Source organism: Conger conger, chromosome 15 (assembly GCF_963514075.1).
Source record: "Conger conger chromosome 15, fConCon1.1, whole genome shotgun sequence".
In the NCBI taxonomy this organism is placed as follows: Eukaryota; Metazoa; Chordata; class Actinopteri; order Anguilliformes; family Congridae; genus Conger; species Conger conger.
Window position 1 is genome coordinate 13401125 of NC_083774.1, and position 13266 is coordinate 13414390.

General features: G+C 43.6%; 1 protein-coding gene across 2 annotated transcripts in view; it reads right to left on the reverse strand.

Annotated features, from left to right (window-relative positions):
• LOC133111550 (neuroplastin-like) overlaps nt 1-13266 on the reverse strand; it is a 37586-nt gene that overhangs the window by 10408 nt on the left and 13912 nt on the right. The window contains exons 2-4 of one of the 2 annotated variants that reach the window (XM_061222006.1): nt 12772-13119; nt 6561-6735; nt 2221-2315 (exon numbers count right to left, since the gene is read on the reverse strand). In XM_061222006.1, coding sequence (XP_061077990.1) covers nt 2221-2315; nt 6561-6735; nt 12772-13119 — 618 coding nt within the window. The remainder of the gene's footprint in view (nt 1-2220; nt 2316-6560; nt 6736-12771; nt 13120-13266) is intronic. The other variant, XM_061222007.1, reaches the window with a different exon arrangement.

Consider the following 13266-nt stretch of genomic DNA (forward strand, 5'->3'; position numbering starts at 1 on the left):
TGAATCCCAAACACACACTTCATCTTCTTCATTGTTCTGTCCCTTTTCGGGATTTGGTATTAATATGAATAATATAATATGAAAAATAATAAAAAATAAAACAAAGTAAACTAAAATGTAATGACAGTAGTGCACAGAGTGGTCTAGTGGTGAACAACTGGTCATGTAAGCACTACTTACAAAGATACATACAAAAGCTATTTACCTGTCTACAGCAGGAGGCTGGCATTGTGATTTTGCAAAAAGTAAACCAGATATTTCCAGTTTAAAACCCAAGGGGAAATCAAGGCATGCATGACTGACACCCCGAAACCCTGACAATGTCACTGTGTCTGTTTCTTCAACACAAGTCCACATAACAAAAAAATCTATTTCTTTTAAAAACCGGGTTGAGACAAAAATATAATTTATAAACATAAAAAAAAAAATTGAATATGGGCACTCCGATGCACAAAATGAAGGACAGCTACAAAGCCCTCACCCTCAGAACAGATTATCATTGCAGACAATAAATTCCTGCCATTAGAAAAGGCTGGGACCGGATTCAGAAGCTTAATCCCGAACCATCAAACAAGCCGCCATCTGTCGCCGCTGAGCCGAGCTCAGGGGAAATGGGAACGCCAAGGACAGCGCATCACGGGACGCGGCCGCTAAACCACGCCGCACCCAGGTCTGGGTCTCGCCCTGAGCACGTGAGACACGCCATACTTTAACAATACCACTAAAGCGGGGACCGTCTTTATTATCTGCGAAAGCGGGGGACCTTCTTTATTATCGCAGCTGCTTAAGTAGGCCACCATGAGCAACATGCAGAGAGGCATGGTCTGAAGAAATAATAAGAAATAATAACTAAGCCAAAGCAAGGAATCATAATGACTTTGGCAAATATTTGTTTTCCTTCAATTGAGCAAAATATACGCATTTAGCTAAAAATTCAAGCTCCGTCAAGTCAGTAAGTAGATGTGTTATTTAGGGGGGTAAAATCATTAAAATGTCAACGCGTAGCTCAAATTACAAGTGACAAGGATCTTGTGCGGTAACCGAACGCACCAAAGGCTGTTTAAAAAAAAAAAAAAAAGGCGAAAAAAGCATGAGAAACTGTAGGCAGCATGTCGGTGAGTAACTGCGGCCATTGTGAATTCATGCTCGGAGGCCTCATGCGGGAACAAAGCGCCCGTTGTAAGGGCCGTCTGATTGGAGCTGCACCGTTCTTTCACAGGCCGGGAGCTCTGGGAGAGAGGTTCCCGCCCGTTATGCAATAAGGCAATCCTTCAAATAGCCTTGAAATAATGGCTGAGGCAGGCTCAGTCAGCGTCAGAACAACGTGGCCCGAATTGGCCTGTGGGCCGGCGCCGGCCGTACGGATTCAGATGAAGGCATCAGCGTTCGCTCCGAGCGGAGCACCCTTCTCCTCGCTGCTTCACCTTTTAAACGCATCGCTTATTTTCCTGACGAGATGCAATTTTACGTAAACAAGCTAGCACAAATGTTAAATTAATTTACTGATGCTACAGTATCCTAAACGTGCTCGTGTCAATTAGGGTGGGTGGATTATGCAGTGTGAAAAAATAAATAAAATCAGCCCAAATCATAATTGTTTCATGGCAGATATTTCTTATTTAAAATATACCAGGAAAAATACGCTAATGTTACAGGCAAAGCTTCGCTAAAACAAGCAAATGAGATCCACCCCGGACTCTGTAACCCCTTGAGGTCCTGCTGTCTCTGGCTGACAGCCACTGCCTAGTCACCCTGTCAGGATCACTTCAGTGGATAGCAGTCTCGTACGCGTCTGTCTACTTCCGCCTGTTTAAAATGGAGCCTGTGACATCCTGCGGGCTTCTGGAACAATCTGTTTTGTGAGCAGCATGACTCAGTGTTTATACAGCATGTGTAAGTTCATTCAAAACCAAAACCCTTATAAGACAGTAATATATGGTCAGACGTTAAATTCAAAACAAGCAAATATGGAAATGATAATGTGTAATTCCAGAATATATTTTATCATGTACAATATGTGTAAAATTGCATAAAATATCATGCATATACAGTGAAATTATAGACTTCTGTCAGATTCTGATAATACTGGACAATCTAAAGAGAAATATGAGATTCCATTTGTATTTAAACTCCAAACTTTCGCACAAAGTAAATAAATAAATGAATGTGATCCATACATCAAAGGATTCGGTGAGATCAATGAAGGGATGCGTGGCCTACCTTTCACCTCTATGGTGGCGTTAGCGGGAGGTGTAGTTTCAAAGGTGTACACACACATGTATTCCCCAGAGTCATCTGCCCTTGGCTTCTTGATTCTGTGAAAATGAAGGCAGAATGAGCGGGGGCACATTGATTAGATTGGGTGAGGTGTCCTGTCTGAGTTTGGAAACCGCAGACTCTGCTGATGGGGAACGCAGTGCTGATCGGTCCAGGCAGCTTGAGACAAAGCAGGGGATTATTGATCCTGAGTGTGACAAAAGTGCTTTACAATCTCATCAGATGGCAGCGTGGCCCTCCTTTGGGTGGACACTAATAACCTGCAGTAATGTTTCTGCTCTCACTATAGCCTGCAGTACTCCCTCAGCTCTTACTATAGCCTGCAGTACTGTTTCTGCTCTTACAATAGCCTGCAGTACTGTTTCTGCTCTTACAATAGCCTGCAGTACTCCCTCTGCTCTTACTATAGCCTACATTACTCCCTCTGCTCTTACTATAGCCTGCAGTACTCCCTCTGCTCTTACTATAGCCTGCAGTACTCCCTCTGCTCTTACTATAGCCTGCAGTACTCCCTCTGCTCTTACTATAGCCTGCTGTACTCCCTCTGCTCTTACAATAGCCTGCAGTACTCCCTCTGCTCTTACTATAGCCTGCAGTACTCCCTCTGCTCTTACTATAGCCTGCTGTACTCCCTCTGCTCTTACAATAGCCTGCAGTACTCCCTCTGCTCTTACAATAACCTGCAGTACTCCCTCTGCTCTTACAATAGCCTGCAGGACTTCCTCTGCTCTTACAATAGCCTGCAGTACTCCCTCTGCTCTTACTATAGCCTACATTACTCCCTCTGCTCTTACTATAGCCTGCAGTACTCCCTCTGCTCTTACTATAGCCTGCAGTACTCCATCTGCTCTTACAATAGCCTACAATACTCCTTCTGCTCTTACAATGGCCTGCTGTACTCTCTCTGCTCTTACTACAGCCTGCAGTACTGTTTCTGCTCTTACAATAGCCTGCAGTACTCCCTCTGCTCTTACAATAGCCTGCAGTACTCCCTCAGCTCTTACTATAGCCTGCAGTACTCCCTCTGCTCTTACTATAGCCTGCAGTACTCCCTCTGCTCTTACTATAGCCTGCTGTACTCCCTCTGCTCTTACAATAGCCTGCAGTACTCCCTCTGCTCTTACAATAGCCTGCAGTACTGTTTCTGCTCTTACAATAGCCTGCAGTACTCCCTCTGCTCTTACAATAGCCTGCAGTACTCCCTCAGCTCTTACTATAGCCTGCAGTACTCCCTCTGCTCTTACTATAGCCTGCAGTACTCCCTCTGCTCTTACTATAGCCTGCTGTACTCCCTCTGCTCTTACAATAGCCTGCAGTACTCCCTCTGCTCTTACTATAGCCTGCTGTACTCCCTCTGCTCTTACAATAGCCTGCAGTACTCCCTCTGCTCTTACAATAGCCTGCAGTACTCCCTCTGCTCTTACAATAGCCTGCAGTACTCCCTCTGCTCTTACAATAGCCTGCAGTACTCCCTCTGCTCTAACAATAGCCTGCAGTACTCCCTCTGCTCTTACAATAGCCTGCAGTACTCCCTCTGCTCTTACAATAGCCTGCAGTACTCCCTCTGCTCTAACAATAGCCTGCAGTACTCCCTCTGCTCTTACAATATCCTGCAGTACTCCCTCAGCTCTTACTATAGCCTGCAGTACTGTTTCTGCTCTTACTATAGCCTGCAGTACTCCCTCTGCTCTTACTATAGCCTACAGTACTCCTTCTGCTCTTACAATAGCCTGCAGTACTCCCTCTGCTCTTACAATAGCCTGCAGTACTCCCTCTGCTCTTACAATAGCCTGCAGTACTGTTTCTGCTCTTACAATAGCCTGCAGTACTCCCTCTGCCTGTACAATATTCTGCAGTACTGTTTCTGCTCTTACAATGTCCTGCAGTACTCCCTCTGCTCTTACAATAGCCTGCAGTACTGTTTCTGCTCTTACAATAGCCTGCAGTACTGTTTCTGCTCTTACAATATTCTGCAGTACTGTTTCTGCTCTTACAATAGCCTGCAGTACTCCCTCTGCTTTTACAATAGCCTGCAGTACTCCCTCTGCTCTTACAATAGCCTGCAGTACTCCCTCTGCTCTAACAATAGCCTGCAGTACTCCCTCTGCTCTTACAATAGCCTGCAGTACTCCCTCTGCTCTTACAATAGCCTGCAGTACTCCCTCTGCTCTTACAATAGCCTGCAGTACTCCCTCTGCTCTAACAATAGCCTGCAGTACTCCCTCTGCTCTTACAATATCCTGCAGTACTCCCTCAGCTCTTACTATAGCCTGCAGTACTGTTTCTGCTCTTACTATAGCCTGCAGTACTCCCTCTGCTCTTACTATAGCCTACAGTACTCCTTCTGCTCTTACAATAGCCTGCAGTACTCCCTCTGCTCTTACAATAGCCTGCAGTACTCCCTCTGCTCTTACAATAGCCTGCAGTACTGTTTCTGCTCTTACAATAGCCTGCAGTACTCCCTCTGCCTGTACAATATTCTGCAGTACTGTTTCTGCTCTTACAATGTCCTGCAGTACTCCCTCTGCTCTTACAATAGCCTGCAGTACTGTTTCTGCTCTTACAATAGCCTGCAGTACTGTTTCTGCTCTTACAATATTCTGCAGTACTGTTTCTGCTCTTACAATAGCCTGCAGTACTCCCTCTGCTCTAACAATAGCCTGCAGTACTCCCTCTGCTCTTACAATATCCTGCAGTACTCCCTCAGCTCTTACTATAGCCTGCAGTACTGTTTCTGCTCTTACTATAGCCTGCAGTACTCCCTCTGCTCTTACTATAGCCTACAGTACTCCTTCTGCTCTTACAATAGCCTGCAGTACTCCCTCTGCCTGTACAATATTCTGCAGTACTGTTTCTGCTCTTACAATGTCCTGTAGTACTCCCTCTGCTCTTACAATAGCCTGCAGTACTCCCTCTGCTCTTACAATAGCCTGCAGTACTGTTTCTGCTCTTACAATAGCCTGCAGTACTCCCTCTGCCTGTACAATATTCTGCAGTACTGTTTCTGCTCTTACAATGTCCTGTAGTACTCCCTCTGCTCTTACAATAGCCTGCAGTACTGTTTCTGCTCTTACAATAGCCTGCAGTACTGTTTCTGCTCTTACAATATTCTGCAGTACTGTTTCTGCTCTTACAATAGCCTGCAGTACTCCCTCTGCTCTTACAATAGCCTGCAGTACTCCCTCTGCTCTTACAATAGCCTGCAGTACTCCCTCTGCTCTAACAATAGCCTGCAGTACTCCCTCTGCTCTTACAATAGCCTGCAGTACTCCCTCTGCTCTTACAATAGCCTGCAGTACTCCCTCTGCTCTAACAATAGCCTGCAGTACTCCCTCTGCTCTTACAATATCCTGCAGTACTCCCTCTGCTCTTACTATAGCCTGCAGTACTGTTTCTGCTCTTACTATAGCCTGCAGTACTCCCTCTGCTCTTACTATAGCCTACAGTACTCCTTCTGCTCTTACAATAGCCTGCAGTACTCCCTCTGCTCTTACAATAGCCTGCAGTACTCCCTCTGCTCTTACAATAGCCTGCAGTACTGTTTCTGCTCTTACAATAGCCTGCAGTACTCCCTCTGCCTGTACAATATTCTGCAGTACTGTTTCTGCTCTTACAATGTCCTGCAGTACTCCCTCTGCTCTTACAATAGCCTGCAGTACTGTTTCTGCTCTTACAATAGCCTTCAGTACTGTTTCTGCTCTTACAATATTCTGCAGTACTGTTTCTGCTCTTACAATAGCCTGCAGTACTCCCTCTGCTCTTACAATAGCCTGCAGTACTGTTTCTGCTCTTACAATAGCCTCCACTGTGTGTCCGGCCAAACAGTACCCCTTAGCCGGGATAAAATCACTGCCTGTCAAGAGTTATTGCTTAATTCTAACCTGTGCACATATATTCATATATTAATCATGGCTACTTACAATATATAAATACTTAAATACAGCTATAAAATGGAAATCATATTAAGTAGAAATAATTTGCGGGTAATAAGTGTTAGTTAGTGAGTGATTCATGTGCTGCCCACTTGATCATAATCACGATGCTAATGAATAAGGGAGATAATGTGCTTTGAAGTGGACACTACAACTGATAGGCTATTCATATCAAAATGCTACAAAAATATGTACTGTCAGTACATTTGTATTTAAAAATGTGTTTTAAATAAGTATCTGTGGTGGGAGAATAAAGCATAACCTAGCTCTGGGGCTATAGTGGTGGGACTGGAACAAGGGCTGAACCAAGCGTTACTTCATGACCCAACACGTCCTTCATTTGAGTCGTACCTATACTCAGTGTTATTGAGGCTGCCACGTGACCCAGGAATCTCCTCCCCGTTTTTCATCCAGAAGCTCTCGCGGTGCTTGCTGGGAGTGGTGGTCAGGTTGCACTGCAGCGTGATTGAGCTGATCGGGGGGTCGGTGGGGAGGACCAAGTGCTCAGTGGCGTCGATCTTTGGCTCTGAAACACAGACGCCGTAACTGCTCGACGGCCGACTGGAGAGATGCAGTTCACCCGCCCCTTGCCAGTGCATGAGGGACGCAGCTAATCTAATCAATAACAAACAGTTTACACATTCCAGAATCAGCAACTCTACAGCCTTTACCATGTATGCTACATTTACAAATACTTTTTTATTTAGCTTTGGATTGGTTCTCATTTTTTATGTATTTTGCCTTTGTTAATGGAATGCAATCAAATATATTCAATAAATTACAGACAATATAATAAATCAAGCGCCTCACATAACAAAGGAAATGGCTATTCCAGTGATCACTTAATACTTACCTCACTTTAAGAATACGTCTGTGCGGCTCTTACAGTTGGAGTAAAGTGTTTTTATTAATGGCTTCAAATGGCAAACTTAATTTAAGAGCTGCTGACTTAAAATGCATCTGTGGTTAAAATGATACATGTTTATCATGCACACAACGGTCTGAAGAAAGACTTAATATTTTTAGCAGTGGTGAAAAACACATTTCGGTGTAATTTACGACAGGACACACAGCTACCTTTCAAAAGGCGGGTACAAGGGGAAGAGATGGCTCCCTGATCCCAGGAAAGAACACACAACCTGAAGGGCTGATGTATCTGACATCTGTGTAGAGTATTATCTTTTTTAAACTATTATACCAATTATTTTAACTCTTATACAGTAAGTGATATTTTCACTATGGTGAGCAATTTAAGACCTAGCTGCACATTTTAGTTTTAGTCAGCAGGATACTCAGACAAGACATCCCTTCAAAGGGATGACTATCAAAATAAAAAAGGAAGATTACAAAGACATGACAAGAATTACAAAGACAATTTGTGAGTTTGTCATTATTAATTTATGAAAACAAATAGTTATGACAAGGAACACAGTGTTAAACACAGTGGTGGGCAGGTGTGTATGCAGGCTTTTGTTTTGACCAATTACCCAGGTGAAATGAGCTTGTATACTGTACCTCAACAGTGGTTAACTTGTAGATAAGACCACAGTCAAACCTTTTTTATATATGGACACTGGAAAAGACTTTAGTCATCATGCACATGCTTAAATACATGTAGCTAAATGTCAGATGGCATGAGTGGCAAGGCTAATTAAGTAACTAAGGCCAGAAGTAGAATGAAGGCTAGAAACAGGCCCTTGTTAAACATTTCACTTGATTTTGGTTTGAAAAGTATTATATTTGAAATTGTACATGACAATTGGTTAGTTTTCTACAAGATGTTGTTCATGCAAAACATGCGTTGCCTTTCTCGGTTTCCTCATCATGTTTATTATAATTAATTTTCTCAAAATACATGGCTGCTTTGGCTGAGGTATATCCCTATTTATTCCTGAGCTATATACCTCGGATATATCCTGTTCTATTGTTAGTGTTTCATAAGTTACAATGTTCCTACCTACATTGTAAGGCACAGCAGAAAAACAAATGTTAGTTATGTAAGACTATGCATTAAAATGAAATGAAGACGATAAAAGCTGGTTTGATTTCCAAGCCAGAAATCTGTGAATAAAAATAAAAGGACGAAGAAAATGAGTTAGATGTGGGAGAGACATGGCAGACGAGAAGTCAACGCAACATGAAACTCATGACATGAGAGTGAGGCAGACATTACAACATGCCCTTTTCATTTACCTCAAAGTATTTCACTGGTATACATGAAAATAAGAACAATTCTCAGATGAGAAGCAGCCTCCAGCCCACCAGGGTCAACATACACTAAACGATAATAACTGAAACAAAAAACAAATAGAACCAAATAAAACTGTTAAAATAAGAACAAACGAACAAATACTTATCAATAGGAAAATACAACAAAAGCCAGAATAAAGTTTGCCAGAAAGAAATACAAGTTAACCAAAATAAAATGTAAATATTAAAAGGCAGCTAACATTTAAAATACAAAAGACAAATATAAATAAATAAATAAATAAATAAACAATCATCATAAGGAAAGCATCACTCTGTTTTTATAGTTTTTCCATAGGACTTAAAAAAAAAGATTTTCTCTAATCTTATATGTCTATCGATATATCTCATATGCAATTGCAGAGTGTTTTAGTAATGTCCTCATTATAAAGTCCAGCTCCAACATGAATGACAACGTTTTAACATTTTTGCAAACCTCAAAAACTCTTTCACAATCATAATTAATTGACTGTTGGACATTTTTACCAGCTGTCTGAATGTCCTCAAGACCCCCCCCCCCCCCCCCCCCGACCATCTCTACTACAGAAACCTGTCCTGCCTTTTAAAGCTATCCCAAAATGATAAAAAAACAACCCTCTTCTCTTTTGTTTTCCACAACCTTTCAGTTAAATAAGACCACAGAGACTCAACATTCTGCTGAGTGCTTTCACACCATCCTCTGTGTGACACAGGCACCTTATGGTTGAGGATCATTCATTTACATTAATTACATTTCTTTGTTACTGTAAAATCACTTTGTCCAGGGAGATACTGCGTTACCACTACATTAGAAAAATACAGCTACAAATGCTCCCTGACTGCTTTCCATGAAATTGGGAAAGACCGGGAATATCACAAGATTTGTATCCTTGCTATAATGCAAACTGTTCCACCCAACGGAGCCTGTTTGCAAGTGATAACACAACACAGCTGCAACACAACCTGTTTCTGGCTACAAATGCCCAGGCTGTAAGACCCCATCTGCAATCAGTATCTCATACAAATATACCCAATCACTGCCCTCCACTCCACGTTACCAAACCTTACCTTGAGGCAATGTTCAATACTGCATTACAACAACTAAAACATCAAAAAGGAATGAGACGACAAATGCATGAGACATTGCGTACTCAGAACTGTCATTTAACATATTTGGCTTTGGTTTTTCCTCACTCTTTCGCATTTCAGTTATTCCTTATATCCCACGTTCTTAAGCTCAGGCGAAGTTTATACAGCACATCTCTACAAACCCTTATTATTACTGGTCATCTTTTCTCCTGTCCTCTCAGGCAGTGAACTAATTTCCACATCCTTCCTTTATCACTGATCTCTGCCCTAAATACAGTGCCCCTCAAAGCACCTTCTTGCCAGTGTTCAATTTGCATAAGTATTATGAATATATCTTATTTTTTATTGACTGGCTAATTTATTACAGCCAGCAACATTATGGGCCAGCTGCAACTGAACCTGTATATTTAATATTTCATTGTTTTGTGAACTGACGCAAAAGGACAAACAGGGACACGGTGAAAATTCAAACAGGCCGGAATGGACAGAGGGGCAAACGCAGACATTATGGTGTGACCAGCTGTGTGAAGACGAGTCTACGTCACTAAATCCCGCCCCGCGCACCACCCCCCCACCCCCCCGCGCTCACTGAGGGCACAGAGGACGGACAGCGGGGGGAGGGGATGAGGGGGAGAGTAATCTCAATATTGGCTCGGACTAAACCCCCGGGATCAGGGCGGTCCTAGTTAGCGAGGCAGGCGCTGTGCTTGGTGGAGAGTAGCGGTAATTAGTATTCGCGGCACTTACTCCTGCAGAGCCCGGCACCCAATCAGCTGCAGGAGCTGGAAGGACCCCCCCCCCCCCCCCCACACACACACACACACACACACTCTGCTCTCTCCCGCTGCGTAGGTCACAGCCAGAGTAACACACACCGAAGGGCTTCATTCACAGAACCCGGCGCAGGGTTAGCCAACGCGACTCAGACGCGCAGCGGTTAAACTGACGGGGGTTGGGAGTTGGGGGTTTGGGGTTGTCCTTGGACAGTTACTTGAAGGACACCTGTCCCAAAGAGGGTTAATAAATCCAATCCTGCGTAATGCATTTCTGTTTCTGCATCAACACGAGTGCACAAACCTGCCCTCTCTTGTTTGCTTCTGTTTCTGACCCTGAATATTGCTGTTTACGGTACGCTTTACATTATATTTAGTGTTCCTGCTCCAGATCTCATTACAATCTTAAAGCATCGTTCTTATACTCGACCGGAGCCTCCGAACGCTACCCCATATCCGTCAGGTACAAACGGCTGACCTGTGTGTGTGTGTCCTGTTGACCCAACACACACACTCCCCCACTGGTAACAAAGTGCTCATCGCTAATTAGTGTCACTGAAGGGAAAATATCAAAAACGAATGCAAAAACTCTTTTAAAAACATACTGTGGAAAGACAAATTGCATTAAAAACATACAAATTATATGAAGAAAATCAAATAACTTTAAAGAATAAAAAAGCAAGCACACAATAATGCAAATGCATTCTAGAGGATCACAATGTACCAATATATTTTGTAATCTACACAACATCACAAAGCATAATGCAGACTACAACAAAGTCAATACAAGACAGTCCATGATGCATTCAGTAATTCCCACAACAAACTATACATTCTTATCTACATCAGTTTCAACATGTATAGCCTGTTATATACATGCACTTTTTTATTACATGTATATATAGACATTAATTTTCAGTAATGACAGAATATACAGTATAATAAACATCTGGCTTTGGCACTGATAAATGTAAAATGTACAAAATAAACTGCTGCACACATTGTGTCATTTTTTTTTTTACATACTTTATTTGAAAATCATGATTGGTGTGTAATGGCAACATCAAGAAAACCACAGTTCCCAGCATGTCTTCAGAACCTGAATTTACCTCATGCCTGCACCATGACTTCTCCACTGTATATACAGTACATGTGCTATAAGCCACAGGTGATCACGGTACGCGGTATGCTGTGGATGTAGAGTGGTATTGATGCTGTGCCCATTTCACATTTGGGAAGTCTGTGAATGGCACAATTAATAAATGTACCGACAGACACATCAATGATGCACATGAGAAAAGACTGGCAGCCATTTTAGCTACTGCTGCGCTTTTGCTCGTAACTTAAATAACTGAAATTCTAAAGGTTCCCTTACTCCAATAAACAGGCCACTCGGACATACTTTTAAAAGAGTTGCCAATGACTGCGTGCGGATGGTTGTATTCATACAGGAGAGAAGGGAATATAATGTCATTACTGATACACAGTCTAACACATAATGCAAAGAAGGCACAAGGTCAGCCCCTGGAAGAGACAGAGATGTGTAAATCCCCCCCCCGCCCCCCCGACCCCAATTCGCTCTGTGAGAGGACAAGGCACTTTGTTCAACACTTTTCAGAGTCAATCTTTGTTTTCGAAATGCACCAGATCTACAAGAAGAGGTACGGTCACAAAACATTTTTATTGAGGCCCTGGTGTGATATATCTAAAAAGGGAGCCACACATTGTACCAAATATAATTCTCTCCTTGTGTCTTCTTCCCACTTCACATCAACCCTCTTTCCCAAACACGGAACGGACAAATGAACATTGCACGACTTCAAAGCGCAGTGAGCTTAACAGGTAGCAGACGAGGCAGTGTACGCATGGACTGAAGTAAATAAAATAATCCCCCCCCCCTGCCCCACACACTTGCAAAACAGGAAACAAACTGAAATTTGTTAGAAGCTGAGAATGAAACCATGAGGACAAACAAAACAGACAGTCACAGAGGAAGTACAGAACAGCTAAGACTTCATGTGGGAGGGGGATTTTGGGAGTGGGAAGAAAGTAGAGGGGTTGGTAGGGATTGGGGGGTTGGGAGGGGTTCTGGGTTTGTGGTCATCCACAATAACATTTTAAAGGTTAAGGTTCTGGAAGGTACAGGGCTTTCATTTAAGTCTGTGTTCTGCTCTAAGGTACTAAAATGCAACTAAAATGAATGGTCAGACAATGAGTCCACAGAATAATAATACTAGTACTCTAAATCTACATTGAACAAGCCTTATGTGTATGTCTACATAGGTAGATACTAGATCATATTAGTTGGTGTTTTATTGTTTGCTACGATGGCTCGGGTGGAGGGTGTAAACGGGGACGTTTCTGGGCAGGGTGTGCAGGGGTTGGGGGGGGGAGACAGGGTGTGGAAGGGGGGATTGTTAGTCTTTCACCATCTAGGTACTACAGTACATAGACCGCAGGGTTGGAGGACTCACTCTGCAGAACGGAAATGGTGGCCTGCGCTCGGATCCAGGTGAGGGCGGGGTTTTGGCGCCGGTCGTTGCGGCGCGGGTCGTTGCTGGCCCGGCACTCGTAGGTCCCCGAGTCCTCCAGCGTCAGGCGCGTGACGCCCAGCGCGCTCACCCCGTTATTGCCGTAGGCCGTGTTGATGGAGACGCGCCGTTTGCGCGCGCCGTCCCACAGCTGCTTGAAGGAGTCGGCCCGGTTGATTTCGGCGTACCACCACTGGATCTCCGGGGTGGGGGTGCCGGTCACGTCGCAGTACAGCTCAAAGGTGTCCCCGGTCAGCTTTGTCTCTGACATGGGTGACTTCACAAACCCAGCTGGAAAGGAGAGCCGTGTCGGACGGGGGAGGGGGGGGGGGGGCAATCGGGTTGCAGAGGAGAGAAGAGGAGGGGCAGAAGAGGGGTAAGAGGATGCAGGGGGAGAATGGAAAAAGGATCCGTCGGAAAAACAAAAAAGAAAATGAT